Source organism: Microcebus murinus, chromosome 3 (assembly GCF_040939455.1).
Source record: "Microcebus murinus isolate Inina chromosome 3, M.murinus_Inina_mat1.0, whole genome shotgun sequence".
Taxonomy (NCBI): domain Eukaryota; kingdom Metazoa; phylum Chordata; class Mammalia; order Primates; family Cheirogaleidae; genus Microcebus; species Microcebus murinus.
In genome coordinates, this window is record NC_134106.1 from 72,275,573 (window position 1) to 72,298,260 (window position 22,688).

General features: G+C 37.9%; 1 protein-coding gene across 1 annotated transcript; it reads right to left on the reverse strand.

The window, feature by feature from the left end:
• Positions 1–426: 426 nt before the first annotated feature.
• KRCC1 (lysine rich coiled-coil 1) lies at positions 427–22,339 on the reverse strand. Its single transcript, XM_012774338.3, has 4 exons — positions 22,174–22,339; positions 7,658–7,760; positions 5,535–5,656; positions 427–1,800 (listed from the first exon to the last, which is right to left on the reverse strand). The coding sequence occupies exon 4, from the start codon at positions 1,776–1,778 to the stop codon at positions 999–1,001; it is 780 nt and encodes a 259-aa protein (XP_012629792.2). The 5' UTR covers positions 1,779–1,800; positions 5,535–5,656; positions 7,658–7,760; positions 22,174–22,339; the 3' UTR covers positions 427–998.
• Between the last annotated feature and the right edge of the window lie 349 nt (positions 22,340–22,688).

Consider the following 22,688-nt stretch of genomic DNA (forward strand, 5'->3'; position numbering starts at 1 on the left):
AGTCACATAAGAATTTGATGGCACAGTTGAGACTAAATCGTGAGACTCAAGATTCCCAGACCATCACTCTTTCTGTAACAGAACTGTGATTCTCAAATAATTGAAATGCTTATCATAAAAAAGGGAATCATTAGAATGAATACACTGGCCAGGACAGAGCAATCTAATGGCATTTTATTTCGTATAAACTCTTCTCTCTTCAGTTTTAACTATTTGAAAAAATTGTGGTCAGTCAGATCTTTATCTTAAGAACTGGGTTCACACATGAATAAGCAAGGTATAATATATTAAGAATTTTTACAACTTTAAAGTGTGACTTACCCAAAAGATCTTGCCTCTTAAGTATAAACTGCTCAGTTATTGCTCTTCCCCACCCAAGAGAAAATGGATTGGCAAATGGGGACAGAATATTGACACAGAAAAACATGCAGAAATTAGAACACTTTATTATAAACATTTCCAGAATATAAACTGATTTTGTATCAAGATTCTTTGAAACTTTTAAAACTATATGTAACCTAAGCTTATTATTATAATGTATTTCATTTTCCATTTTCCAACCTAGAAAATACACTGCAAGTTAGATCTAACAAAGGAAAAAAATAAATTGCTTCATAGAGAAAACCAATGAACATAAAAATACCCAATTCAAAACTATAACAAACCCAATCAAGAAATAGATTCTGCAAAGTCTATTGATCCTCCAATTTAAAATAAATAGCCTCTCAAGGGAAAATAAATCCTGCCATCCAAGCAATTTGATGAATAAAAGCAGAACCACTCTCATTAAGGGAAATAACATTATATGTAAGAAAAGTGTAATAATGTTTTTAGAAAATGAGGAAAAGTAATTTCTGTGTTGGATAGTAAGCATACTAAATACTTTCTGTTCATTGGCCTCTGTTCACATGAGAAAAGTGATATGAACATGAACATCATAAAACCAAGCTCCTCAACTAGTTTTTCAATTTAACTTTGGGAGAACCAACTAAAAAGCTTCAAAATCCAAGGATAGACTGGTCCCAAAGCATTTCCTCCTCTGTCCTTTCTTTGCCTTGTTCCTTTTTCTCTTTCCTACGCTTACGTTCCTCTTTCTTAGAGGCTACATCTCGGCTTTTTTTCTCCTTTCGATTTTTAAGCTTTTCTGTACTGACCTGTACAGTTTCTTTTTCCACCTCTGTTTCCTTTCTTTGGATGCTCTTGTGTTTGTCTAAATCAATTTCCTCACAACTTCTTTTCCTCTTATGCTTGGGCTGTTCCTCCTTGGGTTTTTCTCTGCCTTCCTCTGGGTGCCTTTTCCTCTTTGGATGCATCTGTTTATGACTGGCATGATGAGTACTGGCACTGTAATCTGAGGAGAGGTGCTTATAAATTCCAGATTCTACACTGTATGAGCCACAATTATATTCTTGCTGACTAAAGTTCGGGGGTGCTGGGTTTTCTGAGAAACAGTCCCTGGTGAATTGACAGTAGCTCAGAGAGTCTAGTCTCAGCCTGCTATCATGGGCTGGTAACCACTGAGGCAACCGATTTTCCACTGTTTGTGAAATATTGCATGATCTCGGGTAGGTCTGGACGGTTTCAGATGGGAGTCTTTGATCAAGCATTCTGTACATGGGTCTGGGATCAACCTCTTCTTTGTACCCATAGGTTTCCCAACAGTCCTCTCTCATCTTTCTGAAACAAGTTTTTGGCTCTAAACCTCTGGCTTTCTGTACTTTAATATAATCTTCAAGTTCATCTTGAAAAGAGTCATATGTCTTCTTTGAATGCTTCATTAGGTTGACAAAAAGGGATTCTCTGCAGAGAAGATGGGAGAAAATTCTTACTAGATTATTTTGTTCTGGATATTTCCTTTGATCTTGAAAAGAACTTCAAAAAACAAAGAAGCTCAAATTAAAAGCTACTTCAGCATAAAAGTTAAATATCCTGACATTATATGCCAAAAAATAGTATCAGGATGGTTACATACCAGCCAGGCCACTCACAAGTAACTACCCATCTGGAAGTGGGGGAAAAAGGGCAGAACGGAGGTGACATATAGGACACTGTTGCAGGGCTTGGATATGCAAGACATGTAGGGATGTGTAGACAAGAACCACACATCTGCGGTAAGTGGCCTGATCTGAATGTTCAGGTAATCTCTAAAGTTCGGATTGATCAGTTTCCTGCATATTGTTTTCTAAGAGAAGTAACAGAACCATAGAGAAGTAATTGGATTTTAAAATTTTTCAATTTCCTCAAGCAAAATAAAATAAACATACATACTCACCTGACTACAGTACTATAAGACTTAATAATAAAAGGATGTTTGTAAAATGGTTTGGGAATGTTAGAGATTAGGAACTCAGCTATAAGATGAAAACTTCTTGAGGGAACATGAGGGAACAGAGTTCTGTATCTTCTGTATAGGGCTTAGATTTCATTCTACCACTTCTGATTGGTGAAAAAAGCATTCTAGAATGCCTTCTGGTTTGTTCTCTTAATGTACTGGTCAGAAGGTTAAGGAAAGTAACAGAGGTGAAAACTGAGAAGAGACAGGACTGATGTAGAGAAAAGATTCAGAAGAAATTCAAAAGTAGATAGAGTTTTTGTTTGCTTGCTTGTTTGATTCTTTTTTGTAGGGATAGGCAACACTGTTCCTGGTTCTCTTTCTTTCCCCCAACTCAAATCCTGCATAAGTACAAATACAGCAGGAAATGTACTTACTATGAGATGATAATGCCCTAGCTATTTCTGGTGATATATCTTATCTCCAAAAATTAGGAGGCAGTATATGCCATGTAGAAATGAATATTTCTCCCCTTTAACAGAAGCAAATAAGCCTGACATAGCATTTTAGAGTCTAACTAATGATCAGCTATGTTTTCCCTAGAAATTTGAGATTAAAAAAAATCTAAATGAAGCCTAATTTGGTGAGTTAGAAAACTTAGCTCCTATTCAACTTAAGTAGTATAAAAAATTCTGACCAGAATAATAACAACGAATAAGATAAATACTTGCTTAAATATAGGTAAAATATTTTAACTGACACTTCTGAGCTATGATAACACCACTGTACTCCAGCCAGGGTGACAGAATGAGACTTTGCCTTCAAGAAAAGTAAAAAAACAAAACCCAGAATATATACAAATGGCCAATAAGCACATGAAAAAAATGTTTAAAATCATTAGTTATCAAGAAAATGTGGCTCCCCCCACACTCATAAACACACTTTCACTCTCTCTTTCTACCATGTGAGGACATAGCAAGAAGATGTCCATTTGTAAGCCAGGAAAATAGCCCTTGCCAGAATCCAATCATGGCTAGTACACTGATCTCAGACTTCCCAGCCTTCAGAACTGTGAGAAATAAATGTCTATCATTTAAGACAAAAAAAAACAAAACACAAAAAAGAAAGAAAGAAAGAAAAAGAAAAGAAAAAGAAAGTGTGAATTAAAACCACAATGAGATATCACTATGCATTCACTAGAATGACTAAAATTAAAAAGACTATAATATTAGTGTTGGTGAGGATATGAAACAAATGGTAGGAATGTCAAATGGTACAACCACTTGGAAAACAGTTTGGCAATTTGGTAAGAAGTTAAACATACACCTACCATATGATCTACTCCTAGGTATTTACTCAAAAGAAAAGGAGATATAGGCCAGGCGTGGTGACTCACGCCTGTAATCCTAGCACTCTGGGAGGCGGGAGGATCATTTGAGCTCAGGAGTTTGAGACCAGCCTGAGCAAGATCAAGACCCCGTCTCTACTATAAATAGAAAGAAATTAATTGGCCAACTAATATATATAGAAAAAATTAGCTGGACATGGTGGTGCATGCCTGTAGTCCCAGCTACTTGGGAGGCTGACACAGTAGGATCGCTTGAGCCCAGGAGTTTGAGGTTGCTGTGAGCTAGGCTGACGCCATGGCACTCACTCTAGCCTGGGCAACAAAGCGAGACTGTCTCAAAAAAAAAAAGAAAGAAAATATTTTTGTACAGCTGTACAATGTGCTGTTTTAAGCTAAGTGACATTGCCAAACAGTTAAACAGTTAAAAATTTAAAAGTTTATAAAGTAAAAATTTACTGTAAGCTAAGGTTAATTTATTATTGAAGAAAAAAATTAAAAAAAATAAATTTAGTATAGCATAAATGTACTTGAACAGTGTTTATAAAGTCAACAATAGTGTTTAGCAATGTCCTAGGCCTTCATATTCACTTACCACTCACTCACTGACTCACCCAGAGCAACTTCCAGTTCTGCAAGCTCCATTCATTGTAAAGTGCCCTATACAGGTATATCATTTTTAATCTTTCATCAGTATTTTTGCTGTTCCTTTTCTGTTTAGATAGGCTTAGATACACAAATACTTACCATGTGTTACAACTGTCTATAGTATTTAATATAGTAACATGCCGTAGTACAGGTTTGTAGCCTAGGAGTAATAGGCTGCACCATATAGCCTAGGTGTATAGCAGCTATATGTCTAGGTTTGTGTAAGTACCTTCTGTGATGTTTGCACAATGATAAAATTGCCTAATGATGCATTTCCTGAAATGTATTCCTGTTGTTAAGTGATACATGACTGTATATATCTATACAAAGACTTGCACATGAATGTTCACAGTAGTATTATTTGTGATAGCCCCATAAAAGAAAGAAACCCAAATGTCAATCAACAGGTGAATGGATTAAATCAAACAATGGAATAATCATACAATGGAATAAATACCATCAGTGATAAAAAAGGAATGATCTATACTGATACATACAACAACATGGGTGAATTTAAAAATAATTACAAATAATGACAATTATTTTTTACTATTCATAATAGTATTAGTAAAAGCCGCCTAACAAAAGAGTATATACTATATGATTCCATTTATGCAAAACTATAGAAAATGCAAACTAATCTATGGTAAAAGTGGTTGCTTGGACATGAGGCAGGAAAGAGGTGGGAGGGAGGGATAATAAAGGGGCATTTTTGGGGGTGATGGGTATGCTCATGATCTTGATTGTGGTGATCATTTCATGGACATATACATTTGTCTAAACCTATTAAATTATATACTTTAAATGCATACAGTTTATTATATGCCAACTATACCTTGATAAAGCTGGTTTTTTTTTTTTTGAGTGCCATGGCATCAGCCTAGCTCATAACAACCTCAAACTCTTAGGCTCAAGCAATGTTCCTGCCTCAGCCTCCCGAGTAGCTGGTGGCACATGCCTGTAGTTCCGGGAGGCTAAGGCTGTAGGCTTGCTTGAGCCCAAGAGTTAGAGGTTGCTGTGAGCTAGGCTGATGCCATGGTACTGTAGCCCAGGCAACAGAGTGAGACTCTGTTTCAAAAAATAATAATAATAATAATAAGATAAACAAAATGTGGTATATTCATATAAGGGAATATTATTCAGCACTAAAAAGGAATGAAGTACTGATACATGCTACAGCATGGATGAACCTTGAAGACATTATGCTATGTGAAAGAAGCCACCCTATGGATGGCACAGATATGAATAAAGAGGTGAATGGAAACTTACCCTTATCAGGCTGAGAACTTGGTGGAGAAATCTGATCATATTCACTCATAAATTGCCTCAGTGCCTCAGTTTTTCAGCATGAGCTTTCCCCAAATAGTAGAAACTATGCAATAACTGGAGACCTAAAAACCAAGATGCAGAGATTACAAAATCTATTTTTGTCCAATACTGCACTCCCATTCATCTGAAACCAAATACAATCTTACTATAAAGATTAAATAATTCAAAGTTTATAATTATTTTATCAATATAGACCAGTCATCTGAAAATCTTCATTTTGCTATTTTGCTTCTTGTAAATTTGAAAATAAAGCCCAACTTTTTAAATGTTTAAACATACTTTATTTTTTATAATCTATTTTATATAGCTGTATTTTATTTTTAATTAATAATTGTATGTATTTATGGGATACAATGTGATGTTTTGCTACATGTATATAGTGTGGAATGATCAAATCAAGCTAATTAGCATATTTATCACCTAAAATATTTATCATTTCTTTGTAGTGAAAACACTTAAAATGGACTCTTTTAGCTATTTTGAAATATACATTATTATTAACAATAGCCACCTTGGTGTGCAATAGAACACCAGAACTTATTGCTCTTATCTAACTGTAAAAAGTTATTTGTACCCCTGACCGATCGATATCTGTCTTTTCTCTGTCTCCACCCTCTTACTCCCTGCCACCCTCTGGTAACCACCATTCTACTCTCTACTTCTGTGAGTTTGACTTTTCTAGATCCTACATATAAGTGAGATTGTATGATATTTGTCTCTGTGCTTGTAAAGGCTAATTTTTTTAGCATGTTTTTTTTTCTCCTCGAAAAATATGTAGCATTTTGTTTAAGAATAAATTATCCCAAATTTACACATCTGAATTTAAAAATAGCACTCATGAGTTTTAATATATTTGCTCTGAACCAAGAGTTTACAAATAGAGTTTCACTTGCTTTCAAATCAAAGCATCAGCTCAGTAGAGATAATCCTATGATTTAGGACCCAATAATTTTTATGTTCCTGCTTGTGACAGAAACGATCAGTTGCCTCCCAACATAATTTTTCTTCTTCCTGAGTAACAAACCTTAGGAAATGTGCCTTGTTAAAAGACTACATTTTATGGCCATTCTTAAAGCAAGATGTGGCCATATGAATAAATTCTGGTCAATTAGAAGAAAGTTCAGGTACTGTGTAGGGCTCCAGGAGGGCTCCTCCCTCCTGCTGCTGGAATGAAGATGCCACGGTTGGAGCTGCAATAGTCATCATGGAACATAAAGAAGGGAGAACCTCAGAGCAAAGAGATAGAAAATGCCTGGGTCCTCTCTGATGACATCATGGGCTGTCATAATAGACTTGCATTTCCTAACCCCAAACTTCTTTTAAGTGAGAGAATGAATAAACCCTTATGGGTTCAAGCCATAATATAAAATAATCTCTGAATAAATTTAAAGCCAACCACGTAAGAGTAAATAAAATGTCAATGTAGGTGAAAAGCAAACTCACAATTTTGGAGCACGAGTATGAATAATTTTTATTTTCGGTGTTTTCATGTGTTTTCTACATTGACTATTACTTCATAACCCTATGAAAGTTATTTTTAAAATTTCAGTGCAACTCAAGTTATCACAGAGCCCTTTGACTATCTTTCGTTAACCTTATATCTCTCCCTGAGCCCTGAAGACTGAGAATATGATAGACACCCTCACATATTTGATTTCAGTTAATTTTCACAATTATGGCAAGACAGAGATGACTACTCCCATTTTGTATGTTCAAGAAACATATTCAGGTAAAAGTGACTTGCCCAACGATTAATGGTGGAGCTGAGAATTAAATCCAAGTCCTCTCAATTCAAGACAAAGACATGACTGTACCTTAAGCCCAACCAAATATGAACTAAAATGCAGTTTCTGACAAGATTACCAATGGGGAAAACTAGAGTTCTTTAAGAAAGTACAGCAGGTCTTATGTTTCACTTAAGTAAATGTCTCTAGTACTTTTGGTATTGCAGCCAGCAGAGACAGATAAGATCTAGTAGCTCATCCAAGTCTCAGATGACATATATGAAGTTTACTTGCTATATTTATAAAGCTACTTTAAGACACAGTCTATTTTCAACCTACCTCATAATATGAAATCCTTTGTTATTCAAACTGTAACACTACTCCACAGACGTCTTTGAACTTTTTGTAAAAAGTTCAATCTTCATTCGTTCAATTATGGTCTCTAGGAATACAATAAAGGGAGGTAAGATGCAAGATTACATTAAACACTTAAGGCAATATTTTCAATCTTTAACTAGTATCATTTCATATAACACCTCAAATCTTAATTTCCTGAGTGCTTGCAAGGCTACAGTTAATGACTTTTGTGCTCATTAGAATGGCAATTTTGGGCCAGGCATGGTGGCTCACGCCTGTAATCCTAGCACTCTGGGAGGCTGAGGCGGGAGGATAGCTCAAGGTTAGTTCAAAACCAGCCTGAGCAAGAGTGAAACCCTGTCTCTACTAAAAATAGAAAGAAATTAATTGGCCAACTAAAATATATATAAAAAAAAAAACTAGCTGGGCATGGTGGTACATGCCTGTAGTCCCAGCTACTCAGGAGGCTAAGGCAGGAGGATCCCTTGAGCCCAGGAGTTTGAGGTTGCTGTGAGCTAAGCTGATGCCACGGCACTCTAGCTTGGGCAAAATAGTGAGACTCTGTCTCAAAAAAAAAAAAAAAAAAAAAAAAAAAGAATGGCAATTTTGCCAGTTGCAGTTGCTCACACCTATAATCCAAGCACTTTGAGAGGCTGAGGCAGGTGGATCAGTTCGGGCCAGGAGTTCAAGATCAGCCTGGGCAACATAGCAAGAGCTGATCTCTACAAAAAATAAAACAATTACCTGGCCTAACCTGTAATCCTAGCTACTTGGGAGGCTGAAGTGGGAGGGATCACTGGAGCCCAGGAGTTCGAGGTTACAGTGAGCTATGATCATGCCACTGCACTCCAGCCTGGGCAAAAGAATAAGACCATGACTCTTAAAAAAAAAAAAAGGCAATTTTACTATAAAAACATTTAGTATGACTCTAATACGTTAACATATTTTTAGTCTTTAGAAAATGCCATTCTGAAGGAAAAGTTACTAGGGCACCCAGTAACTGGAGTGGACTTTATGGAAATGATTTGAGATACCAATATAGAAAGGCTGGGCTTGAGAGATCCAGTCTTGGCATTTTATGTTTTAAAGTGAACAATCTCAAGAAACACAGTCTGTTTTAAGATAGTCACTGATTCTAGATACACCACTAATGTTATCTGAGAATCACATGGAGGAACCACAAACCATCTTTACCCATGGTAGGCAATCTTCTTCCAAAGTTGGTACAAATACAACCACACATATTTCACTAAATAAGGTTCAGATAAGCTCTTCAAAGCTACAGTCATATTCACACAATAAGTTTTACAACTTTTGCTAAAAGTGTTTCTCACCATAATAACTATGCCACAATTACTACTACATTTACACTTGAGAACTACACTTCAATCTAAAGTTCCTAACAGCTGAAATTTGTTTTATAGAAGTTTACCAGTTTACAAATAGGATGCCAATCAAGTAGCATCAAAATTGCACTTTCTGTGCAGCTACTTAAATGAACTGAGTTAGGCCAGGCGCGGTGGCTCACGCCTGTGATCCTAGCACTCTGGGAGGCTGAGGCGGGTGGATGGCTCGAGGTCAGGAGTTCGAAACCAGTTCTGAGCAAGAGCGAGACCCCATCTCTAGTATAAATAGAAAGAAATTAATTGGCCAACTAATATATATAGAAAAAAATTAGCCAGGCATGGTGGCACATGCCTGTAGTCCTAGCTACTCGCGAGGCTGAGGCAGTAGGATCGTTTGAGCCTAGGAGTTTGAGGTTGCTGTGAGCTAGGCTGATGCCATGGCACTCACTCTAGCCTGGGCAACAAAGTGAGACTCTGTCTCAAAAAAAAAAAAAATTGAACTGAGTTAGAACCATGTCCCAACATGCAGAAATATCCATGCTATATTAAGGGGAGAAAACAAGATTATGAAGAATTCTCTTTCTCCATTTATATATATACATATACATACATATACACATGTATATATAAAATATATATCAATTGATCTACCAATCATAAAATCCAATTTTAGTATAAATAACTCAACATATACAATGTCAGATTAAATATATACATGTGTATTTACTGTAAGGAAGAAATTAATGCAGCTGGCATCTGATACACTCACTTCTGTTCCAGAGGAACAGGGGAAGGAAGAAGGCAGGTGACGTGTAGACCTCTGAGTAAAGGGCCTAATTATATATATTTTAAATTTTTATGTATTTTTACTTTTAAGCTTATATATGCCTATAGAGCCTACTGATATTTGCTAGGAGAAAAACACCTTATCTGTAAAATGCCCTTAGCAAGATACTTTTGGCTAAGGATTAACTACAGTGAATAAACCCAGAATCTATGAGGCATCTCTCCCTGAAGAATGCACATACGCTATACATAAAATGGAGATGATTCACAATGTAAACATTCCCACTATGTGAAGTGATCCTGTAAACTTTTACTTAGAAATCTTATCTATTATTCTGAGCCAGAGATACATATCCAATGTGGAAAAACATAGTCTGTAGATCCATTTTTCATGTACCAGACATCTCTCTGCTTCATGTGAGTCTCTAGACTGCCGTATCCTTGAAATAATTATTAAACCTTGATAATGGCTAATACTATTGATTCATATGAGTCTGATTTTACAATCTGATCTTGTGTGTTAGCTCAATATCTATAGAAAAATTTCTGAAAAGATTTACATTAAACTTAATGGGGCTTGAGAAATAGAAAATGGGGTTAGGAAATGAGTAGGGAGAACATCTAACACACTGCTTTCTGTACATGTCTATATTGTTTTAATTTTTACAAAACATATGACTTTGTAATTGAAAACTTTATAAATATTTAAGTTATACTGGATATCTTCAAACTAAGCTTAGTTTCAGTACCAGTGTATAAATTAAAAAGGTTTGTTTAAAAATATTATGTGCTCAAGATAGTGACTGTAAATCAGAAACATTTTACAAAGGATTAAATGAATACTCAACAATGTATTTCTATTATACATAGTATCTCTCAAGTATTTTTGAGTTGTTTTAAAATATATAATGTAATTACATTGGACTAAAATCAGCGAGGTAAAAAGGTTAACTACAAAGGTTTTCAGAACTTCTCTTGATTCAGAATTAATGTACACAAACTGACCGTGGTGGTGTGACATTGACTCTTCTATTAAAAATCTTTAATAGGTCTGGTGTGGTGGCTCACACCTGTAATCCTAGCACTTTGCGAGGCCGAGGCGGGAAGATTGCTTGAGTTCAGGAGTTCGACTCCAGCCTGAGCAAGAGCGAGACCCTGTCTCTACTATAACAGAAATAAATTAGCCAAACAACTAAAAAGAGAAAAAAATTAGCCGGGCACAGTGGTGCATGCCTATAGTCCCAGCTCTAGAGAGGCTGAGGCAGTAGGATCACTTGAGCCCAGGAGTTTAAGGTTGCTGTGAGCTAGGCTGATGCCACAGCACTCTAGCCCAAGCAACAGAGTGAGACTCTGTCTCAAAAAAAAAAAAAAAAAAAATCTTTAATAAGAATAGGTAAATATTGTCTTTTGGTGACAACCAAAACTTAGTATAGATGTAAAGTTTACTGAGTATAGATAAAGTTTAGATAAAGTATAGATAAAGTTTACTTAGTATAGATGGAAAGTTTACTGAGGACTAGTCATTTAGAAGCTCAAGATATCTTAATATAGAACAATTACTTCCCTCCTGGTTCAATCCTTAATACCAGACTTCCCATTTCTAAAAGGCAATGCTGAACTAAGAAAGTTGGGGTCACCTTTAACTTCTTCACCCACTAATCTCTATCCCTATTCCCAAGCTCAAAATCTAATTTTTCTCACCATCAAACATTGTTATGTCTAATTTAGCTTTATAATGTTATTTCAAAGCTATTCCTTCACTTTTCAATTCCTAAACACCATTTAGTTCAAGTTTTCCATGCTGTTGGGCTTTATTAAACTTTATACTTATTGAGTTTGTTTTCAAGGTATTCTGGTAGGTACTATGAGAAGAGATAGGAAAAAAAGAGTTGTACATTTATTGAATACCTACTGTAAGGCAAACAATAGAATATCTTTCAGTCTTTTATCTCTGCAAGGTAAGTAGAATTTCCCATATTTTGAAAATTTGGATATTGGGATTCAAAGAAAGTAAAATACCTTGCCACGTGTGTTATTTCATAGAGCCAGATCTTCAACCTTTTTTTTTTTTTTTAATCTCAACTCTTTCCCTTAAGTATATATAGCTGTTTCACACATTGGGAATGATAAGTGAACAAGAAAAATGTGAATATCGAGAAATTTACAATTTTGTAGAAATGATATGCAAAGGACTATGATAGAAGACAAAAAAGTGGTAAGTGCTATGAAAAATAAGGTATAATGTATTCTTGCTGAGGGGTTTGTGGAGAAGAATGGATTTTGAATTGACCCTTAAGAGATGGGTCAATTTAGAGAAAACAAACAAGAAAGGGTATTCTGGGGGAAAGAAGGGCATTAGAAAAGGCATTTCTGCATTAGATAAAACAAAATATAAGTAAAAGTAGTGAAAGACAATACTAAAGGTAGAATGGGGCCACTCATAATAGGCCTTATTTGGGAATTAATTCTGCAGTCAATAGGGCACGAAAAGAGAATTAAAATAGGGATATTGTTAGGAAGCTGTTGTAGGCAAGAGATTATTGGGCTGCACCAGAGTGGTAGAGGAAACAGAAAGGAAGAGAATATGAGAGACAGTCTAAAGGTGGAATCAAAGGAATCTGATAGATGGGGAAAGAGCAGGTAGAAGATAGGAGGAGCATAGGTAATTCTGAAGCTTTGATCCTGGATAAGGTTACCTTTGTAAGAGAGAGTAACGAAGAGGAAGAGTTATTATGTTACTGTTGTTGCCATTCTCCAGGAGGAGGGTAGGGAGTGGAGTTGGAGAAGCACTAGTGTTCAAAAAGATGGTGAATTCAGTTTCAGTGTAAATCTACATTCTATCAAATTTATAATCTCTCACATTATTTCTTTCCTCTCCCATTCTTCTATGTGTTCAATTCCTCTCTGTGAAACTGTGTTTAAATAACTTGTAGATGTTCTATGTACCTTGAAATTCCTTACAAATTAAAATAGTTGGGCACTTGAATTAACTGTGTATGTACCAAACTTCAGCGCACATTGTGGGCAACAGGAATCATTAGAGAAAAGGGAGGCTTGGTGGTGAACTCAATCTCTCCTCAGAAAATTGTGACATTACCTCTATTTCATTTGCATAGTGATTACTCATTACAAAGGCTGTAGCATTCTACACTTTGAAGAATATAGACTGTGATTATTGTGGAGTACAGTGAAATCATCTCTTCCTCTGATCTGTACACTATTTGTATCCTTACTATTTTATTTATCATCAGCTTTTAAAAAAATAGGCATCATATTATTGGTTTCGATTGATCTTATAATTGTTATAATCCTGGAGGTAGCACTGCTTCCCCCTTCTCCCATCTGATACTTATGTTGATTGATTTCTTTTTGTTGATGCATGAATTAATACTTCATCTTGTTATGGGTTTAGGTCACCATTCCTAGGAGAATCTTTTAAAATTCAAATTATTTGGCTGGGTACGGTGGCTCACGCCTGTAATCCTAGCACTCTGGGAGGCCGAGGTGGGTGGATCGTTTGAGCTCAGGAGTTCGAGACCAACCTGAGCAAGAGCGAGACCTTGTCTCTACTAAAACTAAAAAATATACAGAAAAATTAGCTGGGCATGGTGGCGCATGCCTGTAGTCCCAGCTACTCGGGAGGCTGAGGCAGAAGGATTGCTTGAGCCCAGGAGTTTGAGGTTGCTTTGAGCTAGGCTGACACCAGAGTGACATTGTCTCAAAAAAAAATATTTCCATTTTAATCTAATCTTGATATTTGCAATGGTTCCCACACATTGTTTTTATATACAGTCAGTCTATGCTTTCATCTAGGTGATTGGTGAAAACTATGAGCAGGAGAAGGGCAAGATAATACCTATGGCATGCTACAAAGAATCTACTTTCTTCTTGCATCTAGGATTGATCTATTTATTAGCAATCTATGGGGCTAATCAAAATTAAGAATTTGATAGAATCTGAGTTTATTCCAAAGTCAAATTCTGTATCTCCATTCCTCACTAATCTCCTTCTTATGGGTCTGATTATTTAAATATATTTGTATCATACTAAAGTCTTATTTTTCTATTTTGTTGATACTTCAAAGATATGTGAAATGCCCTACTAAATTGTAACTATTTTTTTTTTTTTTGAGACAGAGTCTCACTCTATTGCCTGGGCTAGAGTGCCATGGCATCAGCCTAGCTCACAGCAACCTCAGACTCCTGACCTCTAGCGATCCTCCTGCCTTGGCCTCCGAGAGTGCTAGGATTACAGGCGTGAGCCACCACGCCCAGCCTGTAACTATTCTTTCTACAGCAATGATTTTCAATCTCAATCATTTTGACCAAAGCAATCTACAGGCAGATACAAATGAACTCTTGCAGCGAGGTCTAGAGGGTATAGCCTAAAGAGACCAATCACACACACACACACAATTTCAAGTTTCAGGTTTATCTTAAAAACTCATGAACTTTTTGTACTCTAGTCCTAAAACTTCCATTTGATATAAAAAGGTCATTATTTAATCTTTGAGTAAAATGTGCCAATTAAACTTCAAGTACCTTTCTAGCACATTGCTGAACGACATTGTATGAAATGTTTTTAAGAAAGTCTCATGTTTGTTGAACAAATCAACTGAGTTTGAGTGAAAAACCTAATAAAAATTTTCATTCCTCACAGCACGTGATTTGTGTTGTGATATGGCATTTAAACATAATACAGCATAATGGGTTTTTAGATGTTTGGTAAACATCTTTAATCTTTGAAGAAAAAATTTTGGAGCAAAATTAGATGCTAATTGGTATATTTTGGGTTTAAGTAGCTCAATTCATCTTCTCTTCTAATAAACACACCAAATTAATGACATGGTCCTATACTTTTCAACCTAACTCACTAAGAAATATTAGGAGACATTTTTATCTCTTCATCATTTGCACCTTTTATCCTCAGCAATGTTATGCCATTTTTGGTGTATTTTATTAAAGTTATCCAAAAGTATCTTATGTTTTTGGATACAATAGTAATTTTTTAAAAGAATCTCAATTTTGAATTGTTTTGCTAGCATTTATAAATACTATTGATTTTGTACATTGACTTTGTATTTTATACCCTTGCTAAACTCACTTATTCTAGTTGCCTTTTCTTAGATTCCCTTGGGGTTTTCTACATAGATGATCATATCATCTGCAAATAAACACAGTATTATTTCTTTCTGATCTGTAAACCTTTTCTTTTTCATGTCTGAATGTACTGGTTAGGAGCTCTAACACAATACTGAATAGAAGGGGTGAGAATGGACATCCCTGTTTTGTTTCTGTTCTTAGAGGGTTTTGCAATCTTATACTATTATCTTAGGAAAGACTAAGCAGAGCACAGCATTAGGTAACAGATTCTGTTATCTTTGCTAAGGCATGTTTGAATCTTTTTTCCCCCCCAAAGGTCAAATCCCATTTAAGGTGTTTTCAGAGAACCGAATTGTACTAGAAATGCAGACCTCTGTCTGTCAGCATCATTAATACCCTTAGCCATAATGCTAGCTGTTAACCTTGCCTTTTCAGGAAATGAGATTAGTAACTCATCTAGACTTTGATACACTCTAGCTTTTTCACACTAATACAACAATCATAAAAATAATCAAGGACTTACTATGGCATATTTCCAATGACAAAATACAAATGAATTAACTAAATCATTAATTGGGAATACTAGTTACATGTTTAATATAAACTTATTGATTGATTTATTTAGACAGTCTCACTTTGTTGCCTGGGCTAAAGCCTAGCTCACAGCAACCTCAAATTCCTGGGCTCAAGTGATCCTTCTGCCTCAGCCTCCCAAGTAGCTGGGATTACAGGTGTGTGCCATGATGCCTAGCTAATTTTTCTAGTCTCAACAGAGATGGGATCTCATTCTTGCTCAGGCTGGCTTTGTGTTTTTATTTAAAATAAGTCTTTGGATGTCAAAATCATAAGTACTCTATGGCTAGTTAGGTCAGGGATCATGCTTGTGAAATTAGTTTTACTTGGATGCAAGGAAGATACCCTGTATCAGAAAGCCATGAAATGCATGTCATTCCTTCTAATGGGTTAGTAATATGAACATGTCTGTAAGAAGGGGTGGGGGGAATATCAATGTTCATGTCCCAACACATATATGATGATTATAGTAGGGGCAATCCTTAGTCATTTTAATATGCTTAGTCAATATTTTCACTTATTGACATCCAATAAAGGCAGATCTGAAACTAACAAATAATCTTTAAAGTCTCTCTAGAGACAGTCTCTTGACTTTATCCTCCTCCCCAAGCATTTTTCTCTAATGCCAATGTTACATTTACAACATAATGTGCTCAGGTGTGCCTTTAGCAAACATGTCATGGGCAGAGCACATATTTATACAAAACAATGAATTATTGATAACTCAGGAGTCTGACTAATCCATATTTAAAATTATCTTTTCCCCAATTATTTTTTTTCCTCCCTAATTTCACTAACAAAACCTACTATCAAGCCCTTTAAAAGGGCTGGCCCAATTCATCTGTATGTCTTTAGTACTGAATACAGTATCTGGTACATAGTAGGAGATCAATCAATGTTTTCTGAATAAACCTAAGAAGGGCTATTAGGTAGATTTTATGTTGTTTGACTTGAATTTCAGCATATCATGGAAACAAAGGAAAGCATTTTTAGACAATTGCTATTTAAATGGGTAAATGACTCAATAAGTAGCCAAAAATGTCCTTAACTTATAACTGGGTCAATTTCTTGAAAAAAGAGGTAGATGAGCAAGAATTTTTGTTTGTTGCAGTTCTGTTTTTACTGATTACCCAGGCATACCATTACTTGGTGAAACTTTTCTTTAACTGTCAGAAACGTGTGAGAAACTTCACTGAATAAATTACAAAGTGTCCTGGAAAATCTTGACACTATGACCATAACTTCTATGTATATATTTTTCCCATATACATCCAGTTACATGGTACTTCTTTGGGATTTTGTGATTGAGTTTAGTATCTCAATTTCCTATTTGTAACCTTATACCTTCTATATCTTCCCTGCTTGGCAATTTTTAATTCTTACTGACATTTGCTCATTATCAAGCCTAATACAGAGAAGTTCCTCATATGGGTGCTATATGTGGGATAAAATAAAAATCCTAAGCCACCTAGGTGACTGAATGGACCCCATCTTGGCCAGCCATGAAATGGAAAAAGGAGGTTGGACAAACCTGTTATGCTACCTTCCTTTTGGAGTTCTTGTGACAGTAAGATATTAAATTATTAACAGGACCTAAGGCCATACAAGACAAAGGTTAAAACACACCTGCAGGCCATCAATTTACTTAACAGTTAGATCACTTGAGTCCTCACTTGAGTCTGGTATACGTGTATATGTACAGTTGTTTGCTTGTCTCTGATGAACAGACTTCTTTAACTTAAAACAGTCCGAAGATTAGACAAAGCTTTATTTCTTTTTTTTTTTTTTTTTGAGACAGTCTCACTTTGTTGCCCAGGCTAGAGTGAGTGCCATGGTGTTAGCCTAGCTCACAGCAACCTCAAACTCCTGGGCTCAAGCAATCCTGCTGCCTCAGCCTCCCGAGTAGCTGGGACTACAGGCATGCGCCACCATGCCCGGCTCATTTTTTCTAGGTATATTAGTTGGCCAATTAATTTCTTTCTATTTATAGTAGAGACAGGGTCTTGCTCTTGCTCAGAGCTGGTTTCGAACTCCTGACCTGGAGCAATCCGCCCTCCCAGAAAGCTTTATTTCTTTAACCAACTACAAATCAAATGATCTCTGAACCCACCTATAACCTGAAAGCCCCTGCTTCGAGATGTTCCACCTCTTCAGGCCAAGCCAAAGTACACCTTCCATGTACTGCTTTATGATTTTATATGTAACTCCCATTTCTATGAATGTATAAAACCAAACTGTAACCTGGCTGTGTTGGGCACATTTTCTCAGGACCTCTTGAGGCCATGTTATCCAGGCTGAGGCCATACAGTCAGCTCAGAATTAATCTCTTTAAATTATTTTACAGAGTTTGGGGTTTCTCTGTTAATGTATACATGTAGGTGAAAATGGATTAGCAGATGCTCTTCGAATCAGTTTTAATGATCCTATCAGAATTTTGAAAGAGCGAAATTGTAGTTACTGGAAGGATGTCAATTCTTTGATACCTTTTAGAGGAATCTCCTAATGACAACAAAAAAAGATAGTGGCTAAGTAGCGACTCATGTTTTTAAAATCTTGTTTATCCACTATCATAATTGGCAATTATTTAAGGCTTTTATAAATATCTAAAAGAAAACTATATTGAGTCCTAATAGTGTTTTTTTTTTTTTTTTTTTTTTTTGAGACAGAGTCTCGCTTGTTGCCCAGGCTATAGTGAGTGCCGTGGCGTCAGCCTAGCTCACAGCAACCTCAAACTCCTGGGCTCAAGCAATCCTTCTGCCTCAGCCTCCCGAGTAGCTGGGACTACAGGCGTGCGCCACCATGCCCGGCTAATTTTTTTATATATATATATTAGTTGGCCAATTAATTTCTTTTCTATTTATAGTAGAGACGGGGTCTTGCTCTTGCTCAGGCTGGTTTCGAACTCCTGACCTCGAGCAATCCGCCCACCTCGGCCTCCCAGAGTGCTAGGATTACAGGCGCCTAACAGTGTTTTAAATAGTGTGATACATCAAATATTTACCATTTGTCAAGCGGCAGTTAACTGTTAATGAAGGATATTTACCTGAAATAAAGGGACAAGAGGCAATTTTCTTTTTTTTTTCAGAGACAAGGTCTCACTCCCTAGAGAGCCCAGGCTGGAGTGCAATGGCATCATAGTTTACTGCGGCCTCTAACTCCTGGGCTCAAGCGATCCTCCTGCCTCAGCCTAGCCTACTGAGTAGCTGGGACTACAGGTGCATGCCACCACACTTGGCTAATTTTTAAAGAATTTTTTGTAGAGATGGGGTCTCCTTATGTTGCCCAGGTTGGTCTCGAACTCCCAGCCTCAAGCAATCCTTCCATCTCAGCTTCTCAAAGTGCTGGAATTTCAGGAATGAGGCACAGCACTCAGCCACAATAGGTAATTTTTAAGGTAACAACTATATTGTTTTTCAAATCTTAGTGAAGAGTCTCAACCCTAACTCAACAGATTTTATTACTCTCTGATGCCATCTGATGGCCATTACGGTCAAAGTTTGATATTTTATGAATTACTGTTCTAACATACAGCCATGCCATGGAAAGAATACCAACATAGAACTGCTAAATCAGTTCACAATTTTAAAGTTGTAAAAGACCTCAGGGTTTTTGTTAGTGCAGGGTTCCTCAACCTCGACATTACAGACATTTTGCATAGGATGACCCTTTGTTGTATGTGTGGGGCTGTCCTGTGCATTTTAGGGTGTATGTAGCATCTCTAGCCAACTAGATGCCAGTAGCACTGGCACTTGACCACCATGTCCCTCCTGGGTTTAAATCATAATCCCAAATGTTAAAGTCCTGAAAGATCAAAATCCCTAAAGCCTAAAATAAAATCCCTGTCTAAAATCCCGAAAATCAAAATCACAAGGTAGTTGCATCATGTAAGGCTAGCTCTTACACTTTTTCTGTCAAATTTTTTTAGTTTTTTTCTTTTTCACCATTGTAAATTATCATTATTTTTTTTACAATTCACTCTGCTATGTATTTCATCTTCACATCATTTCCAATACTGGAGGTATAAACGTGTAGAGAGTTCTAATTTGTTTTATGCATTTTGACCTCATAAAAATGCATTGACTTGAGTGTCAGTGTTGTGCATGTACCTAAAAACGTTGAAACTTCCTCAGTAAATGAAAAGACATCTTTTTGTACATCTGCAATTGTGAAAGATAAACTTTCTTGAGATCTTGGCTCTTTGGGTGACTATACATATGATGGTGACCTACCACAGTGTTTGACTGATCCATCAAAAGACTTAGTTTGTCACAGTATTTCATTCTTTTAAAAAACATCTTTCAGAGACAGGGGTCTTGCTCTGTTGCCCAGGCTGGAGTGCAGTGATTCGATCATAGCTCACTGCAGCCTCAAACTCTTGGGCAGTCATGGTATTTTAGGTAACCAGTTATAAAGCTGGGTGCACACAATTACCAACCATAGTGATATGCATTATACATTGCCCTTTGTGACCTATTTCCTTATGAATAAGGTTCATTTGCTTGTAACAGTTATACCCAAGCAACTGCCATTAGCATATCTGTGTCTGCAAAAACATGTTATCAATGCCTATTTTATTGTGTAAAATGGCCTATGAAGTGTTTTGTTGTGTTTCTCAAATAAACTCCCCTTTAAAATGTAAATATTTTTAAAAAGTTTTAAAATTACTTTATCCAGAATTATATTTTGAAGTCGTAGATTTTTTGGGATTGTGATTTTTGGGATTTTGATCTTTGGGAATTTCAACATTCAGGATTTTGTCTTTCATAATTATGATTGGCTCCCATCCCTCCCTGCCCAGTAGTGACAACCAAAAATGTTCCAAATACTCTCTGGGGTGCAAAATCACCTGTAGTTGAGAACCACGAGGCTACTCCAATTCCCCCATGGAGAAGGCACAACTCAAGTCCAGAAAGTCTGGGACTTAGGGTCATATAGCTAATGGAGAAATTAGCACTATTACCTATTACCAGTCCAGTATTTTCATCTTGCCACCTTAAAGTGGCATAGCATGCTTATTGCTAGCATCATGTGAACTGACATCTGTGTAAAATATTATGGAATAACACACAAAATACAATATATTATGAAAAAGGATGATAAAATTAATTTTATAAGGCTATATTTATGGGTGTCTCTCCTAGAAAAAGGCATCTAAATTATAATATTCTGGCTTCCATCATCTTTCACTCTGATGATGAAAAGCAACGTAACAACACAGCAAATATCAAAATTATGAAACTGAACATAGCTGAATATTTTACTTAGATCTTCTGCAGTGGGATCAAGCATTACCATCTAGAATATTTTCCAAAACTGCTTTAAAGCGTTCTTTCAGTTTGCAACAAGCAAGCTGTTTGCAGATATATAATAGTACTTGTAAGAACTCTTAGATGGAGATGGTCAAGAAACAGCTTTTTGTGTTAGGGGAAATGTGTTGGTGAGAACTGTAGAAACTTCCCAAACCCCTGTAAGAAGAGACTTAACCAAAATTTAACATGGCCCCTAGCAGCCTAAGGCCAGGTCCTTGAAGCAACCCACCTCACTTTGGAGTTTTTGAGTTCCTGTTTGGAACAGCTCTGGGCTGTCAAAAGAATTTACTGTTTGCTCTAGCCAACACCAGATGACAGGCCCTGACCTACCTTTTTAAAAACATTAACTAAAAAGGGCACACAGTAGCCAATCCTCTGTCCCTTTGAGATGTGTATGTATCTCTTACAACCCTGGAGTGTTCTCAAGGACCTGAATGCCATTCCTCTGAAATGTAATCCGGAAGGACAGGGGCCCCGGCTCTCAGGTGGGGGAAGATACTATACTAGCTTAGATAGAACCCAGCTAGCAGACAGCTGGCCGACTTGCATTTACACTGCCTAACCCTTTGTAATTTTTCACCTCCTAGACTCTACTTGAGCCCTCCCCTCCCCCTCCTTCTCCCTTAAAAGGGCCCAGTCACCTCTGGCAAATCCGGCCGGAGCTCAGCTCTTTCTCCTACTGTCAGTAGTTACGGAATGAACTCCCTTTCCACCGCTCTAATGTCCGGCTTTATCTCGGACCTTGGTAGATATGTATTAAAACTCAGACCACTACCAAGATGGGCCTGTAATCTTAGAAGTCTGTCTTACAGGGCCCTATCCTCAAAAGCCTAGGAAAACTCTCCAAAGTGATCCTCCCAAACCCTCACCCCCTCTTCTCTTCCCCGAGTGCCCAAGCAACTTCACAGTTCCCGTGCTACTTCCTCCTCTCCCCAATTCCCAACTCCACCTCTCCCTGAGTACCCTACTGGTTAGTTTCTACTTTCCAGGATGTTCAATTTCGCCAAACAGAGGCTTACTCTCTTCTAAGTCTTCGGATTTTTTCCCTTCATCTCTGCCCCCTCAATCTTGGGGTTTCCTCATCAACCTCCCTTCCCTTTCCATGACGCTCCAGGTCCACAGGACTTCTGCCTGGCCGCCTCCATTTTGCCCCTCAGACCTCAGCTTCCTCGGCAGGCTGAGACGTCCCTTCCCTCCACACTCCTCTCCGGAGTGCTAGCGCCCCAGCCCGGGGGCGCGCGGCGGGAGTCCGGCCGCGCCCTGTCAGCCATTTCGCACTCTCAGGGCGCGCCCGGCGAGCTGGACGCGCTGAGTCTCTCCTGGGCCGCGGGAGTTGAGGGGCTGAAGACCGGGCCGCCCCCGCCGCCGGGGCGGGAACTCACCTTCTCTGAGGCAGGGGCGGGCGTCTACAACTACTGTCCCCCTCCCCGCCAACGCCGCCGGCCACGGGATAGGCCGCGGTGGAGGTGGCGGAGAGGCAAGAACAACCGCTGCCACCGCCGCCGCCTCCGCCGCCGAGCAGGGGGGGGTGGGAGGAGGAGGCGGAGACCCGGCTTCCTGACGGGAAGTCGCCGCCACTACCGGCGAATGACTGGACGGCGCAGAGGCCATGGCGGTGAGGAGCGCTACTGCGCTTGCGCCGGGAGCCTCGCTCCCAGGAAGCCCCTTTAGTCCCGCCTCCTTGCTTGCCGCGCCCGACTTGGCTGCCTGTTCCTGGCTCCGCTCTAAGCCTGCTCGCGGGGCTCGTTAGGCTTTTGCCTCTTCGCCCTCCTTTTGGGGGAAGGAAGAGCACTCGGAGCCTTTCGGCTCGGGAGAATGAATCTAAAACCAACTGAGGCGAAAAAGAGTCTGGCAAGTCACAGATCCACCCCCAAACTATCTCAAAAATACATTATCT

Coding starts and splice junctions, on each gene's coding strand:
- KRCC1 (XM_012774338.3), bottom strand. CDS start 1,778: ATGAAGCATTCAAAGAAGACATATGACTCTTTTCAAGATGAACTTGAA.